This window comes from Cervus elaphus, chromosome 2 (assembly GCF_910594005.1).
Source record: "Cervus elaphus chromosome 2, mCerEla1.1, whole genome shotgun sequence".
Lineage (NCBI taxonomy): Eukaryota > Metazoa > Chordata > Mammalia > Artiodactyla > Cervidae > Cervus > Cervus elaphus.
Genome location: NC_057816.1, coordinates 27,769,701 through 27,788,255, shown reverse-complemented (window position 1 = coordinate 27,788,255; position 18,555 = coordinate 27,769,701). Strand labels below are relative to the sequence as shown.

Genomic DNA, 18,555 nt, shown 5'->3' with positions numbered 1-18,555 from the left:
GAAAAGATTTGAACATATAGTTAACAGAAGATGTATGAATGGTCAATAAGCCCATGAAAAGATGTATAACACTATCATTCATCAGGGAAATGAGAACTGAAACCATGAGATATCATTCACTCAACCACTAAAATTAAAAAGCTGACGACATCAAGTGCTGGGGAGCACGGAGAGCAACTAGAACTCTCATGCATTACTGAATGAAAAATACACAACCCCTTTTAAAAACATTTTTGCAGTTTCATATAAAGTTACACATACTCTTTCCATATGACCCAGAAAATTTCTCCTAGGAAATTAGCATAAAGAAATGAAAATGTATGTCTATATAAACACCTCTTACATGAATATTCCTAACAGTTTTATTTATAAAGCTGAAAATGATTCAAATATCCATCAAACAGGTGAATGGATAAACAAATTCTGGTATATCCATACAATGGAATACTACTTAGCAATAAAGCAAAAGAAACCAAAAAATTATGGAGATATTCAATGAGATTCAGTTTATCAGCATCACGTGGAATTCTTGATGCGTTTCAGCAACATTGTGCTGAACAAAAAGTCCAGGAGCCAGACATAAAATATAGTATATACAGTATGATTCTGCTCACATATCACTTTAGAAAAAATTTTTTTTTAAAAATCAGAGCTTGCCTAGTGCAGGGGTAAAACAGAAAAAAGGAAGCTTTTTTCCTGAGGTAATGGAAATTTATATCTTGACTGCTGTGACTTGTTAAAATTTGTCAAACTGTACACCTAAAATGCATTTTATTGTATGTAATGTATAAACAGTAGTGATGATAATTTTTAACTTGAGCAGCTAGAAGAATAGATTGTATGTAGTTGAGATATGAAAGATTTCAATTGAGCAGCTTCTTGTCTGGGGAAAAAATTACATTTTAGACACATAAATATTGGAATGTCTTTAAACATTCAAATGCATATGGTGGGGAAAGACTTGGATATTTAAGCCTGAAGGTCAGGCGAGATATCTATACTAGAAACTTCAAATTGAGTGTGGCAACATATCAATGGTAATTAAAACCATGAAACTGAATAAGATCCCCAGCAGACAGAATTAAATGTCTTGAGTCCTAGAGCAATCCTATTTAAGTAGATACATGGACCAATTATAAATACTAAACTATATTCATGCTAACTGCTTCTGGTTCATTTATTCAAATGTACATTCTGGATGGCTTGCATCTATGCCAAACATGTCATAAAATATTTGAACAATTGCCCCTGAGGTGGGTAAAATATACGCCCCCTTAAAACCACTCACACCATGTTGGTTGTTATTAAGGCATGCCTCTAGTGTGCTTTCTAATGCCCATTCCTCCTCCTTTAAACCCTAATAACTTTTCAAATTATTCCCCTTAAACACAAATGGCACTACTCTAAGACAGGTTCTTTTAGGTATAATCTTCATTTTTCTGTTATCTCATTTAATGGTTCTGGCATCCTTCTAACCTAGCTATTCAGCAAGCCATTTTGGTACTGATGACGTCCTGGTGGCTCAGGGGGCTTCCCTGGTGGCTTAGACAGTAAAGAATCCGCCTGCAATGCGGGAGACCTGGGTTCAACCTCTGGGTCAGAAAGATCCCCTGGAGAAGGGAATGCCCATTCCAGTATTCTTGCCTGGAGAATTCTATGAACAGAGGCTACAGTTCATGGGGTTGCCGAGTTGGACACAACTGAGAGACTAACACGGTCAACAACACTTGGGTACTCAATAAATCCACTGTTGACTGTGCTGTGCTGTGCTTAGAGGCTCAGCCATGTCTGACTCTTTGTGATCCCATGGACTGTAACCCACCAGGCTCCTCTGTCCATGGGGATTCTTCAGGCAAGAATACTGGAGTGGGTTGCCATGCCCTCTTCCAGCAGATCTTCTATTTTAACCTTAAAATAAAAGGTTAAATTGTGTGAATTCTTCCGAAGTTATAGAATCATTAGTCGGGAAGTTGTAGCATAATAATGGTTGGATTACATTTTTTTCCCCCCAAAGGGGAAATACATCCAATGATAGCCAGCTGATATCTTCAGCTTGTCTTAGCAGATCCCTTTTCTATCCATTGCTACCCTGCTTTTTTTCCTTGGGAGGGTGACTGGTTATAGATATCAAAGAATTCCTCTCATCTCTGGCTTCCTACAGATGACTGGAAGGAAGGAGGAGAGGGTAAATTTCTTCCTTTCTGAGGCTGGATTCAGGAGAGCTCTAACCCTCCCTCCACTGAAGTTCACTGACTGTTTCCTAGGTTCTAACAATTGTCCCCTGTCAATTGCCTTCATGGGCAAGGGGGTGATAATAAATATGTAAACAGTTCCCCCAAAATAATCAAGGGAAAAAAAAAGAAAACCTACCAGTTTGACAGGAAAATAGACAAGATATATAAACAGAATGATCCAACAAAATAAATGAAAATGACCATAAATGTAGAAAAAAGATAAATGTCTCACTCATATTGAGAGGTATGAAAGTTTAAATTATCCTAGGATACAGTAGTAAATGAAAAAGCTCCACTATCTATACCTCTCTAACAGACAGGCAAACATCTAAACTCAGTAAACACTGTTGGTAAGGCTCTGGAGAAAGAGAACACTTGTATATTTCTTGGAAATGCAAAACAGAGGGAAATTTGGTAATATATGGTAAAATTACATATGCCTTTATTTTTGATGGTTAAATACTATTTTGAAAGATACACTTGGCCAAAATATTATAAGCCTGATTCCCAAGGGTTAAAGACTAAAAGAAAGAAAAGATTTCCAAGATTAAAAACAACTAGAACGTCCATCAGTAAAAGACTGGATGAATACATTATCCTAAACCCACACAATTGAATACTATGTCACATATTAGCAAATGAGAGTGAAATCAACACACAATACAGAGGGAACTCCAGGATGTTTTTAAGTGAAAACCAAGGAACAGATCAATATGTAGAGTATGCTATCTTTAGTGTAAGAAGCAGGAGAAATGTACACACATATACGTATTTAGACATGGACACACAGAAAAGTAACAGATGCACCGGAAGGACAAACTAAATAAAAATGCTCACTACAGAAGACTTAAGAGGAAGAAAAAAAGAAGAAATTTTTCTTTGAAATGCTTTGATTCATAGTTTCAAACGGAGATGGATTTACCTTCAAATAATAAAGTCAAAGTTTCAGTGCCTCTTACATCAGTCCCTTTAAGCATTTAGGAAGAATTCTAGCAATGTGTTCGCTGTCATGGTCAAACATTTTTGTAAAGATTTTAAAGTAAATTATTGTCCTATTATTCTTCTTAAAAGGTGACACCAAAATAGCATAAGCTTTAGGCTGCACTTAACATTATTTGATCTATGGTTTTTCAACTTGGGAATCAGGTAAGTGTTTAACATGATCAAAAAATAAACATAAATTAAAATAAATTAAAAAAAATAAAATTTCTGGTATTTTATGTTGATCAACCCCACAACCTTCATTCTGGAACATAAAGATCAGTATGCTAGTGAAAAGGAAAACATTTGTATTAAAATTGTCAGTAAGAAAATAACTCTATTTCCCCATCTTCCCAAATGGTATCTTTTAGTTATTAAGCAACTAATAAAAATTTTTGAATGCCTTTATTTACCTCTTAATTGACATTCAAATTTGCTAAATAAATTGTACTTATTCATGATTATTCTTAGGTGTATACCTACAGGTAAGACGAGAGATGTATGGAGAAAGAATACTAAATTAGACCTTGGAAACCTGAGTCCTAATCTAGTCCAGGATATGCCCGCTAAACATATGTTTAATTTTGGTCAAATCATTAAACTTCTCACACCCTTCATTTTCTCATCTCTTAAAACTGAGAAAGTAAAATGCAAGCAAAATGCTATGCTTTATGCACCATTCTAACTAATGTGCCTGATGATACCTTTTTCCCCACAAGCAATGGACTGTTTGCAAATAAATTATCAAATATCATGTATAAGAACTTGAAAAATAACTGTGAACTAAGTAAGAGTCTTAACTGCTGATTATGCAAAGATAACCCATCATGTCCATGCAAGAAAGTGCGCTACTGATGGCTGCTTACCTGTGCTTCTCGACAGATGAGAAAACTGGACTCTCTGCTTCTCGGGTCCTAATAGCACCACGGAGAAGAAACAGCACTGTTAATAATAATGCAACGGAGAGCATACAAGTGTCACCAACAAAAACTCTAGATTCTCTGTGCAAAATCTAAACCTACAATTAAGGAGAGCTATGAAACACATGAAACTGGATGCAAAATTCTGCATGTACGTGGGGTTTCCCAGGTGGCGCTACTGGTAAAGAACTCACCTGCCAATGCAGGATACATAAGAAATGTGGGTTTGATCCCTGGGTCGGGAAGCTCCCCTGGAGGAGGGCATGGCTACCCACTCCAGTATTCTTGCCTGGAGAATCCCCATGGACAGAGGAGCCTGGCAGGCTATGGTCAATAGGGTCGCAAAGAGTTGGACACGATTGAGCAACTAAGCATAGCACAGATATAACTTGTCTTCTTTTAATTCTGATTTTAGTTAGGTTCTCTTGGTTTCTTAGTTGAAACTGAAAGCTTGTAAATTTTATTTATCTTTTCAAATATCAGCTGTTAATTTCGTTGATCTTTTCTATTGTCTTTTTAGTCTCTATGGCATTTATTTCTGTTGTGATCTTTACCTACTTGTATGAAGAGTTTTTATCATAAATGGATGTTGAATTTTGTCAAATGCTTTTTGGTATTATATTCTTTTTATCTTTGGTGTGATCATATGATTTTTGTCTTTTATTTTGTCAATGTGATGTATTATGCTGACTGATTTGCATGTATTGAACCATCCTTGCATCCCTGGAATAAATTTTCACTTGACCATGGCACATGATCCTTTTAATGTATTTTTGAATTCTTCTTGCTAATATTTTGTTAAGGATATTTGTATATGTGTTCAAGAGGTATATTAGCCTGTAATTTTCTTTTTTTGTGGAGTCCTTGTTTGGTTTTGTATCAGCATAGTTCTGGCCTCATAAAATGAATTGGGAAGTGTTCAATATTTTGGAAGAGCTTGAGAATGATAAATATTAAATTTTCTTTGAATGTTTGGTAGAGTTTTCCAGTGAAGCCATCTGGTCCTGTAACTTTGTTTGTTGAGAAGTTTTTGATTAATTATTAACTTATATATCACCATAAGAAAGGCTATATATGACAAGCCCACAGCAAACATCATGTTTAAAAGAAAAGCCTACACCTTTTTCTGTAAGATCAGGAATAATAATAGGATGCTCATTCTTGACACTTTTAGTTAACATAATATTGCAAGTCCTAGCCTGATCAATTAGGCAAGAAGAATAAATAAAAAGCCTACTACATTTAAAAGGAAAAGTAAAACTGTCACTATCTGCAGATGGCATGAGTTAATATAACCAAAAACCTGAAGACTGCCCCCCCAAAACTGTTAGAACTAATTATTAAATTTAGTAAAGCTGCAGGGTATAAAAATACACAAAAATCAGTTGCACTTCCATACACACTAGTAAAGAGTTATCATAAAGAGAAATTAAGAAAACAATCCCATTTACAATTGCATCAAAAAGAATAAAATACTTAAGAATAAATTTAACCAAGGAAGTGAAAGACCCGTAACACATTGCTGAAAGACACTGAAGACACACATAAGTAGAAAGATATCTATGCTCATGGATTGGAAGCTTAATATTGTTAAAATATCCATATCACACAAAGCAATCTACAGATTAATTCAATCAACCATAATTCCAATGGCATTTTTCACAGAACTGAATAAACAATCCTAAAATTTGCCTAAACCCACAAAAGACCCTGAATAACCCAACCGATCTTAAGAAAGAAGAACAAATTTGGAGGCATCATGCCTTCTGATTTTCAACTATATTATAAATATATAGTAATCAAAACATAATAGTATTGATATAAACACAGAAACATAGATGAACAGAACAGAGAGCCCAAAAATAAACCCATTATATATGATCAGTTAATTTATAACAAAGGAGCCAATAAAATACAATGGGGAAAGGATAGTGTCTTCTTCAATAAGGGGCGTTAGGGACACTGGATAGTCACATGCAAAATAATGCAACTAGACCACTATCTTACACCATACACAAAAATTAATTAAAAATGGATTAAAGAATTGAGTGTAAGATCTTAAATCATAAAACCCAGGAAAAAAATAGAGGTGGTGAACTCCTTGACATCAGTCTCAGAGATAATTTTTTGCATCTGACTCTAAAACCAAATGCAGTAAAAACAAAACTAAACCGGTGGGATTATACCAAGCTAAAAAGTTTCTGCATAGCAAAGGAAATCATTAACAAAATGAGAAGGCAACCTACCAAAATGGGAGAAAATATTTGCAAATCATACACCTGATAAGAAGTCAACACCAAAATATATATACATACATATAAAAAACACATAAAACTCAATAGCAAAAAAGCCAAACAATCCAATTGAAAAAAATGGGCACAGGATCTGAATTAACATTTTCCCAAAGAAATACTGATGGCTAACAGGCACATGAAAAAATGTTCAACATCACTAATCATCAGAGAAATACAAATCAAAATCACTGTGAGATATCACCTTACTCTCGTAAGAAAGCCTACTATCAAAAAGATAAGGAATAACAGTGTTGGCAAGAATATGGAGAAAAGGGAACCCCTATGCACTGCTGGTGGGAATATAAATTGGTACAGATACTACGGGAAACAGTATGGAGACTCTTCAAAAAATTAAAAACAGAACTACCACAGGGTCTGGCAATCCCACTGATGGTTATTTATCCAACGAATAAGAAAATACTAATTTGAAAAGATACGTGAACCCCTAAGTTCACTGCAACATTATTTACAACAGCCAACATATGGGAACTATCTGAAGTACCTATGAATGGATAAATTAATAAATCATATGGACACACACACACATAAATACACACAATGGAATATTTCTTAGCCATAAGAAAAAGAATAAAATTTTGTCAGTTGCTACATCAATGGAACTTGAGGGTATTATGCCAAGTGAAATAAATCAGACAGAGAAAGACAAATACTGTATGATTTCAGTTACACGAGGAGTCTAGAAAATAAAACAAATAAACAAAATAGAACACAACTTACAGACACACAGAACAGATAGGTGGTTGCCAGAAAAGAGGTGGGTGGAGACAAACAAAAGGTTGAAAGGTGTCAGGAGGTATCAACAGTCAGTTACAAATAAGTCATGGGGATATAATATATGATACAGTGACTGCAGTCAATGGTATAGTACTGTATATTTGCTAAAAGAGAATAAATCTTAAATGCTATCACAAGAAAAAATGTCTGTGACTCTGTAGGATGATGGATGGTAATTAGACTTATTGTGGTGACATTTAGCAGTATATACAACTATGAATTATTATGTTGCACACCAGAAATTAATATCAGATTATATGTCAATTATACCTCAGTAAAAATGTACTAATCAGATACTACTAACTCTAACAAAAAAAGCCATCAAATATTATTCCTTGCATTATAGTCAAGCAGAGTGTTAAGCTAAATACTGTTATCTTGCATATCAAGTCTCAGCATATCTGAGTTTACATCACAGAAAGCCTCAAAACAAATCCAAACTTATGTTTTTTCTCGTATAACACCCAGAAAGATGCAATATTAAGTTTACATGAAACACGGAATTTGCTTTACTTAAAAATTAATAGGTTGGAGGACAAAACATGAAGAATGTAGTAGGAATAAATAACCGAAGTACAAAGATCCAAGTATTCATATGAAGTACATATCTAACCTTGCCTCAATTTTTGTTTTGACTTACAAGAAGCTAACACATATATTTAACTTACCTCATTTGCTCTGGAATGATGTTCTTCTCTACTGACTTGTCTGTCTAAATTAAACAACAAAAAAAGTCATGTTAAAATGGCCAACTGATTACAGTATGTTAAAACTCTGAATGGGAGAATTCAAAATTTAAAAGATCATATTATCTGTGAACAGAAACAATTTTCATTTTTCCTTTCCAATTTAGATGTCTTTTATTCCTTTTCCTGCCTAACTGGTCTGGCTAGAACTTCTAGTACTATGCTGAATAGAAGTGACAAAAGTGAATATCCTTGGGTGACCAATAAAGTTAACTCATAAACAAAAGCTTCTTGAAGTTCCTAATAATTATTAAAAGTATAAAGGGGTTCTGAGATTTAAAAAAAAGTTGACAAATGCTATCTTAGCTATAAATTCAGTAGAAATGAATGCACTATGGGAATGGTACAAGAATGTTCATAACAGTATTATTGGTAATAACCAGAAAACCAAGGTTTCCCAGGTTGGCTCAGTGGTTAAAAAAAAAAAAAACAAAAAAAACCTGCCTGCCAATGTAGGAGACACAGGAGATGTGTGTTTGACTTCTGGGCTGGAAAGATACCCTGGAGAAGGAAAAGACAACCCACTCCAGTATTCTTGCATGGCTAAAATCCCATGGACAGAGAAACCTGGTGGGCTATACTCCACGGGGTTGCAAAGAGTTGGGCACGACTGAGCACACAACACTCAGAAAACCAAATATCCAGAAACAATAAAGTGGATCAATACAATGTAGTATAATACCATACATGTACGGTATTTAGCAATAAAATTGAATTCACTTTAATTAGATGCAAAAACATAAATCTCCCAGAAATAGTTCAGCAAAAAGGCAGAAATAATTAGCAATATTTCAATGACATAAAGTTTAACTATGCAAAACCAAAGTATGTTACTTACGGATGAATACTTAAAGGGTAGGTAAATGTTGGGATACAATTAATATAATTACTCGTCAAAAAAAAACACTTCAGTTCCCTAAGCTCAGATTGCTGTCCTGTATTGCAAACCACACACCAAATACTCAGGCCCTCTCTGCACTGACCTGTGACAACCTAGGCTCAGGCAATGACATATGCTGCTACTCTGGGCACTGCTAACGCTGTGAATGGTAAACTGTTCTTTGTCTCCCATCCAGGTGTCTCATAATCTTCTACCTGTAACCATGAAATTGTAACAGGCTACTTTGTCAACTTTCAAATGCAGTCAAGTCTCAGACTCCTCACAGTTCTTGCCATTGATTGTCAGTACAACAATGATAATAATGGTGGTGATAATCGCTAACGTGCATTGATTCTCTATTGTTAAATTTACAGTACTACAGTACCGTAGAGGAGACAGAAAAGAAATGTAAAAAAGGCAAAATGGTTGTCTGAGGAGGCCTTACAAGTAGCTGAGAAAAGAAGAGAAGAAAAGGCAAAGGAGAAAAGGCAAGATATACCCATTTGAATGCAGAGTTCCAAAGAATAGCAAGGAGAGATGAGAAAGCCTTTCTCAGTGATCAATGCAAAGAAATACAGGAAAACAATAGAATGGGAAAGACTAGAGATCTCTTCAAGAAAATTAGAGATACCAGGGGAACATTTCATGCAAAAGAGGTAAAATAAAAGACAGAAATGGTATGGACTGAACAGAAGCAGAAGATATTAAGAAGAGGTGACAAGAATACACAGAAGAACTGTACAAAAAAGATCCTCATGACCCAGACAACCACAATGGTGTGATCACTCACCTAGAGCCAGACATCCTGGAATGTGAAGTCAGGTGGGCCTCAGGAAGCATCACTACGAACAAAGCTAGTGGAGGTGATGGAATTGCAGTTGAGCTATTTCAAATCCTAAAAGATGATGCTGTGAAAGTGTTACACTCAATATACCAGCAAATTTGGAAAACTCAGCAGTGGCCATAGGACTGGAAAAGGTCAGTTTTCATTCCAATCCCAAAGAAAGGCAATGCTAAAGAATGTTTGAAGTACTACACAATTGCACACATCTCACATGCTAGCCAAGTAATGCTCAAAATTCTTCAAGCCAGACTTCAACAGTATGTGAACCGTGAACTTCAAGATGTCCAAGCCGGATTTAAAAAAGCAGAGAAACCAGAGATCAAATTACCAACATCCGTTGGATCACTGAAAAAGCAAGAGAGTTCCAGAAAAACACCTACTTCTGCTTTATTGACTACGTGAAAGCCTTTGACTGTGTGGATCACAACAAACTGAAAAATTCTTAAAGAGATGGGAATACCAGACCACCTTCCTGCCTCCTAAGAAATCTGTATGCAGGTCAAGAAGCAATCGTTAGAACTGGATATGGGACAACAGACTGATTCCAAATTGGGAAAGCAGTACGTCAAGGTATACTGTCACCCTGTTTATTTAACTTGTATGCAGAGTACATCATGCGATATGCCGGGCTTGATGAAGCACAAGTTGGAATCAAGATTGCTGGAAGGTATATCAATAACCTCAGATATGCAGATGACACCACCCTCATGGCAGAAAGTGAAGAACTAAAGAGCCTCTTGATGAAACTGCAAGAGGGGAGTGAAAAAGTTGGCTTAAAACTCAATATTCAGAAAACTAAGATCATGGGATTGAGTCCCATCACTTCCTGGCAAATAGATGGGGAAACAATGGAAACAGTGAGAGATTTTATTTTCGGGGGCTCTAAAATCACTGCAGATGGTGACTGCAGCCATGAAATTAACACTCTGGCTCCTTGGAAGAAAAGCTATGACCAACCTAGACAGCGTATTAAAAAGCAGAGACGTTACTTTGCCAACAAAGGTCTATCCAGTCAAACCTGTGGTTTTCCAGTAGTCATGTATGGATGTGAGAGTTGGGACTATAAAGAAAGCTGAGTGCTGAAGAGTTGATGCTTTTGAACTGTGGTGTTGGAGAAGACTCTTGAGAATCCCTTGGACTGCAAGTAGTCAAAAGAGTGAATCCTAAAGGAAATCAGTCCTGAATATTCACTGGAAGGACTGATGCTGGGAAAGATTGAAGACAAGTGGAAGATAGAGGATGAGGTGGTTGGGTAGCATCACCGACTCGATGGACATGCATTTGAGCAAGCTCCAGGAGTTAGTGATGGACAGGGAGACCTGGCCTGCTGCAGTCCATGGGGTCTCAAAGAATCAGACATGACTTAGCGACTGAACTGAGAGAAGACAGACCCAAAACTGTGATAAATGCTATACCAGAAACAAAAAGAGCAAACAGAAAGTGAGAAAAACAAGGAGGTATGTGGTTTAGACATAAGGAACTCAGAAAATCTCTCTGAGGGGGTAATAATTATACTGAGATGTGAAAGTTGAGAGGATACAAGAAACACAAGAACATGCAAAGGCTGCAAGACAGGAACAGTTTTTTAGGTGTTGAAAGAAACAAAGGCCAAGCTAAAGATGAGTAGGTAAATGGCAGAGAAGTTTAAGAAGGTGTTGGAAAGGCATGGAGTGGGGGACCTTTTGGGGAGGACCTTGTATGACTAGATTTCTTCTCTAGTGAAATAGTAAGCCATGAAAAAGTATTTATTTAAATAGTATTTACATTTGAATTTTATGAAAAGCACTAGTTGCTGACTGGAGGACGTGTTAAAAAATAGTGAGAACTGAGAGAGGAAATAAATCATGAGAGGTTGCTGCAATAAATCACAAGAGATGATATGGGTCTGGCCTGCAGTCGGAAACACTGCAAATGAAGGCACCCAAGTGGACTGGAAATATCTCAGCAAAAATGGAAAACAAACTGCTATAAATTGCAGCTGTGCAGGTGGAGAGACAAAGAAGATGAAAGATTACTAGACTTGAGCAATTTGTGAATCCATTTACTGAAATGGGGAAGATTATTAATGGTTGGCAATTAATACAGCAGATGCTGCTGACTTCCCATAAATATCCTTTCTCTTCCCTGTTCTTCACTAACAAAATACGAATTATATGGTGCAGCAATGAGCTCTCGCAAAAAAAGAACAAAAAAACACATCTCCTAGCCTTCCTTGCACTCCTTGCACTTCCTTGCACTAGCACAAATTCAAAGCTGTGTGCTGTGCCATGCTAAGTCATTTCAGTCACATTCAACTTTTTGCGACCCTGTGGACCATGGCCCATCAGGCTCCTCTGTCCATGGGATTCTCCAGGCAAGAATCCTGGAGTGGATTGCCTCGCCTTCTCCAGGGGATCTTCCCGACCCAGGAATTGAACCCGCATCTCTTACTTCTTCATTGGCAGGCGAGTTCTTTACCACTAGTGCCACCTGGGAAATCCAAATTCAAAGCTAACAAATATCATATAAATGACTTTAATGTTTATACTATATTCTAAGATGTGTGTAAGCATTAAATGAAAATGCATGTAAATAGCCTTTATGCAGCCAGTCGCTGGCTCAGAGATCATGAATGTTATTCTTGTTGATATTATTATTATTAGGATATATTCTATACTTTTATTAATTTTCACAACTATTTCAAAGTCTTTGGATAAGCTGTAGAGTGTCAGAATAAAGATAAAAGAATATATTCTGTATTTGGGCCTTTTTGTTGCAGGATCTATTAAACAGGTAATAGCTAGTGTAAGCAAAGTATGAAACTAACATGCTATAGATATAGCCATATCACTTAACTTTTCTGAGTACAGGTTTTCTTGTCTAAAGATTTAAAATATAAGTAAAAATTATTTGACGTATATAAAATGTCACACAGTATCATTATCAAAGGGTTTTATGCATGAATACTGTCTAGATGCACAGCTCAAAATTCCACGTCTCGACTACCTCTCATTAGACTTTCCAAAAAAAAAAAAAGGAACCCAATCTAGCAAACTCTTACAATAAGTAGATAAAGAACAGAAGTCTAAGAAAATACATGCCTTGTCTCTCAATGTATTATACTTGCACACTGGCGTATGGAGGCTTTTATTTTTTTGAGGACAAAAACAGTCACTGTTATGCATAGAATTAAGCATAGTTCCAAGCACAGAGAAAAAAAATGCACACCTTAAGCTAGAGTTATGAATATTTTATATTTCCGTATTTTAGAAAAGAAAGCAGAAAAACTGGAAACACTAACCTTTACTTCCTCTAATTATTTTTGCTGTACTTAACATAAAACAAATAGTTTAAAAAAAATATTTTCAAACTGTTATCAGAACTTGATGCAAAGTGTTTATTTCAGAATGTGGAAGTGAAGTGAAGTGAAAGTCACCCATTTGTGTTCGACTCTGCAATTCCATGGACTATACAGTCCATGGAATTCTCTAGGCTAGGATACCAAAGTGGGTAGCCTTTTACTTCTCCAGGGATTGAACCCAGGTCCCTCCCACTGCAGGTGGATTCTTTACCAGCTGATGATATAGTTCCTTCAGATTATCTCCAATCCATAATAGTTCTGTCTCATGCTTTAGCCTTCCAATTTGCTGATTCCTCACCCTGGATCTAACAACTGTTTCTTTTTTTAGCTAATTTTTGCTTTTGTTTCCACTTTATAACAGTTTTGCCATCTTCCTTTCAAGCCTCGCCAGAAACCTCCTCATCTGGCCCCTGGTCAGCCTCCTCCCTGCTCCCACAGCACCCTGGCCTTAGCTCTTTGGGAAATGTAGCCCCATTCTGGGCTTCCCTGCTAGCTCAGCTGGTAAAGAATCCGCCTACAGTGCAGGAGACCCAGTTCGATTCCTGGGTTGGGAAGATCCCCTGGAGAAGGGATAGGCTACCCACCCCAGTATTCTTGGCCTTCCCCGGTGGCTCAGATGGTAAAGAATCCGCCTGCAGCGCAGGAGACCCGGGTTTGATCGCTGGGTCAGGAAGATCCCCTGGAGGAGGGCATGGCAGCCCTCTCCAGTATTCTTGCCCGGAGAATCCCCATGGACCGAGGAGCCTGGCGGGCTACAGTCCATGGGGTCGCAGACTCGGACAGGACTGAGACTAAGCCCAGCACAGCACAGCCCTGTTCTCCCACCCTCTGTAAGACTGCAGACTCCCTGCGAACCCGGTGGAGTGCACTTTCAGAAAGGCAGAAAGATTAAAGACGACAGATGTATTTCCTCACACACCATGCTCCCTCTCTCACATAGCGTTCACCTACTTGTGCGCCCTCTCTCACACACACAATCAGATGTTCACATATGTCAGAGACCCAGATATACTTTCACACCCTGAGAATATAAAGTTGAAGAAACTGCATAATCTACAAACCTCTGTCAACACAGAGGCATATCCGAAGAGGCAGGATTTGAAGCCTACAACTCTAGATCAGCTTCTTGCTATTCCTGCAACTTCCTCTCAAGTCAACAGAATTGATTAGGCCACTTTTCCTGTGGCCTAGAAACCAGAACTACAAAAGGTTCAGTATAAATCTCTCTCTCTCTCTCTCTCTAGTCACTAAGTCATGTCCGGCTCTTGCGACCCCATGGACTGTAGCCTGCCAGGCTTCTCTGTCCATGGGATTTCCCAGGCAAGAAGACTGGAGTGGGTTGACATCTCCTTCTCCAGGGGATCTTCCCGACCCAGGAGTCGAACCCAGGTCTCCTGCATTGCAGGCACATTCTTTACTGACTGAGTTATGAGGGAAGCCCTATCGATCACTATGGAGAATCATAAAATATGAGTCAAAACTTATGCCAGCCCAAAGACAGCTTTGAGTTTTCACTGAAAGCACATTACTAATACACACTCAGTGAACCCAGAACCCAAAAATAGCCCTTGGATTTACCAAATGGTCTTCTCAGTTTACATCTCTTCCAGGAGTATAAAATAACATAAACATAAATACAGCCACAGACAAAAAACACGAATATTTCAGATCAGAACTTGCTAACAATGTCAATCAGTCAATAAGTCAATTTCAGCAACACTGACATTTTACTAGCAGCATTTCTTTACATAACAATTTAATGTTCTATTACACATTGCCCTTATAATTTCACTTTAAAAATTATTATACTGTGGGAAAACAGTTAATTGGAGAGCACTGATTGTTTCTGTGTTCAACTGTAAAGAAAATAAACAGAAAATATAACAAATCCTAGAAAAATCTATTATGTCTGAAAGGCACAGTAAAAATATTCTCTCTCCAGGGAGAAATTTTATCACATGTAAATCAATTGTTTAACTTTCTCTTCAAAGGTGATTTAGAAAATATGTAATACACAGATTCAGACTTATCTATATTGGGGAATTTAAGAAATCCATTTTATATTAAAGCACAAGAATAAAAGTAGCTCTTAAAAATTCATGCTGTGGGGGACTTCCCTGGTGGTAGATGCATTTCCCTCTATATTTAATTATTTTTGTTTAAAAAGGGAGGAGTTGCTTCAAGTGATACCATCAATAAAATGGAAACAGAACCCACAAATGGAAGAAAGTATTTGCAAGCCATATACACTGAATATATAAAGACTTTTTACACCACAATAATTAAAAGGCAACTAACTAATTTTTTTAAACAGGCAAAGGATTTGAATAGACATTGTTTCCAATGAAGATACATGAATAGTTAATAAGCATTGAAACAGGTACTCAACACTTTTGGTCACTGAGAAAATGTAAATCAAAGTCACATTGAGACAGCACTTCACAACCACTAGGGTTGCTATAAATAAAAAAGACAGACAATCACAAATGTTAGTGAAGACGTGAAGAAATTGGAGGCGCTACATACTACTTGTGAAAATACGAAAATGAGGCAGAAAACAGTTCAGCAATTTCTCAAAATGTTCAATATACAGCCACCATATTATTCAGTAATTCCAATACTAGGTGTATACCCAAGAAAAATAAAAATGTATCTTCATACAAAATCTTGCAATAAATGTTCAAAGCAGCATCATTCACAGTAGCCAAGGAAGTGGAAACAATTCAAATGTCCACCAATCGATAAACAGATAAAGTATGAATATATGCAATGGAATATTATTTGACCATAAAAAGGAATAATGCACTGATACAAGTTATAACATGCATGAACTTCAAAAACACTATGCTAAGAGGAAGAAACCAGTTACAAAAGATCACGTATTGTATGAGTCTGTTTACCAGAAGTGTTCAGAATTGATAAACCTAGAGACGGTAAATGGATTAGAGGCTGCCTAGAGCTGGGGGTACCTGAGGTGCAGAGGGAGGTGAAGGGGGAGTGACAGCTAAGAGGTTTCTGTTTGGGGTGATGAAAATGTTCCAAAATTAGATTATGGTGATGATGGCAAAATTGTAAATATACTAAAATTGGAACTGAACCTTTAAAGTGGGTGATTCTTATTGTATGTAAATTATATCTCAGGCTGTTAAGGGGAGGAGGAGGATGCATAATAAAATAAGGCATTTTATTTCTTTGGTGTCTTTGAAGACTAAATAGTTTGACTTCTTAGATCATTTATCACTTTACAAAAAACCCCCCACTGTTTCCATGTTCACATCTAACACTTAACAAGACATGAAAGTGTCATTGAGAGAACTGAGTATCATTGAAGGCCCTGGAGACAGACCTAGGAAAATGTGTGAATTTTCAGGAAATCTGTACTAAAACAGACCAACAGAATATGGGCCCGGGATGGCCATAAGGGGAGTTTCCAGAGGTTGGCCTTGTCTCTGTCCTATCCTGTCCCAGAGGGCTTGGTATTTCCCTGGACCCACACCTGTTTAGCTTCTGGCTGGTTCCTGGGGCCTCTGGCATGGCTCAGGAGGAAAGCCCAACGATCACGGGTAGGGGGAGATGGGAAACCCCGGAGCAAACGATGGACAAACATTTTTCCAAAGAAACTAAAAATTCAATGAAAGCTTGTGAAACGTCAGCCACCCCACGTGCATAGGAATCTCAAACTGATGGACCTTAGGGTTCGCTCTGCTCCTCCCATAATTAGCAAGGATCTCAAAGCTTGAGCAGTAATTGGCAAATAGAAACAGGCAACAGGACTCGAGGGCCCCCACCGGGAACTGCTGTCATGCGCCCTAAGGTTGGGCTCTCTCCTTGGTAGGAGGCTCCTTCTTTCCTCTGCCCAAGTTCAGAGGCCAGGGAACCTCGGTTCACCCGCCCACGCTCACCCACCCGGGCAGGGACCGTGCGCCTGGCGGGCGCTCTCTCGCGCGGGGCGCAGCGCATCCACGAACGTCCCCGGGATCCCGGCGGCGGGACCACCAACGTCCCCCCGGGGTCCCCGCGCCACGCAAGCCGGCTCCCACCTTGCTGCTGCACCATCTCCAGGACGTCTGGGTCGCCCATCTTCGCTAGCTCGTTGATGACGCTGCCCGAGGGGGAGACGGTCGACCACTGCGAAGACTGGTGAAATCTGGTCTGGAGGCTGAATCTGACGGTGGCGCGCCGTGTTTGGGATGGGAGCAAGAAGCCCTCTTTGGAATCGTCGTCCTCCTCGGGTTCCACCGGCCTCGGGGGCGTCAGCCCGTGAGGCTTCCTCTGCGGCCGGTATTTCCACTTGTTCGGGTTCTTGAGGTTCAGCTTCAGCGTCCTCTCCCGGTAGCGCCTCTGGGACTGCTCCCAGTACATCTCCCGGATCTTGCCGGGATGGAAGCCTCCCGGCTTCCACCAGTGCCCTCGGTTCTGGCCCTCCCGCGGCTCTCCCCGCCTCTCTCTCCTCCCCGCCAGCTCCCCGCCCCTCGACCCGCTGGGCTGCGGGCTACCAGGCTCCCTCTCGCTCCCGCCCCCTGCCTCACTCGGCCCGGGCTCCTCCGCCTCCCGTCCCCGCTCCGGGCCCGCGGCCGCCTCCCGGCCCTCTTGGTCTGGCAGTTCGCTTCTCAACAGGCCTTGCTGGTCCCATCCCACCGGGCTGGCGCCCGTCCCGGGCTCCTGGTTCTCCTGGGCTGCCGCCTCCCCTCTCTCCGAACCAATCTCTGCTGCCAGCCGACGGGCGAGCTGCGCCCTCAGCCTGTCGGTCTCGTCCTCGTCCATCTATCTGCCCAGCCCTCCGCCTAGAATGGGCGGCTCTCGGAGAGAAACCCCTTCCCGGTTGAGGAGTTATTTTTTTGTCGGGTGAGAAAAAACCTGCCTTCCTTAAGGGGACCCCGCCCCTTAAAAGGCACGCGCGTGGCCAGTTCTGGAGATTCTAGCAGCCCCTCCTTCCGGAATCCTGCGCAGGGTTATTTGCAGCTGTTAGCAGCAACACGGTTGGTGGTGGTTTAGTCTCTTAAGTCGTGTCCGGTTCTTGCTACCCCATAGGCTCCTCCGTCCATGGGATTTCCCAGGCAAGATTACTGGAGTAGGTTGTCCCGATCCAGGAATCGAACCCAGGTTTCCTGCCTTTTAAAAGGGAATCCCATCTCACACAGTTGGTGGAAAGTCAAGTTTGCCCTAAATTCGAATTCAGCCTCTGCCCCTTAGAAGTCAGATGGCATTGGTCAAGCTTCTTCAGGAGACACTGGCTTGTTTCTTCAAGAGAACCATTATTAGGACCCACCTCGGGGGCTTGTGAGGGGCACGTTGTACAAGTGCGGTCGTAATGAGTTAAGAATTCAGATACTCTCTAGGCGAAGCCATTTTGCACTGAGCCCTGCTCCATCTCAGAGTTTCTTAGTGGCTTGGGCATTTTGACCTCAAGAAGAGTGAATGGTTACACTCTTCACAGGCTCCTCTGAATTGATTTATGTCTTTGAGACCTTAACAACTACCAGCTCCCCAATAATTGGGAGATAAAAATTACTGTCTAAAA

The 18,555-nt window shown here is 39.4% G+C and overlaps 1 protein-coding gene across 3 annotated transcripts in view; it reads right to left on the bottom strand.

Moving 5' to 3' along the window:
* The window catches only part of ANO5 (anoctamin 5), a 98,685-nt gene extending 80,817 nt beyond the window's left edge, over positions 1-17,868 (bottom strand). Inside the window, exons 1-3 of one of the 3 annotated variants that reach the window (XM_043875146.1) lie at positions 17,075-17,868; positions 7,893-7,936; positions 4,082-4,129 (exon numbers count right to left, since the gene is read on the bottom strand). In XM_043875146.1, coding sequence (XP_043731081.1) covers positions 4,082-4,129; positions 7,893-7,936; positions 17,075-17,798 — 816 coding nt within the window. In that variant the 5' untranslated portion in view covers positions 17,799-17,868. The remainder of the gene's footprint in view (positions 1-4,081; positions 4,130-7,892; positions 7,937-17,074) is intronic. The other 2 variants (XM_043875165.1, XM_043875156.1) reach the window with 2 other exon arrangements.
* Between the last annotated feature and the right edge of the window lie 687 nt (positions 17,869-18,555).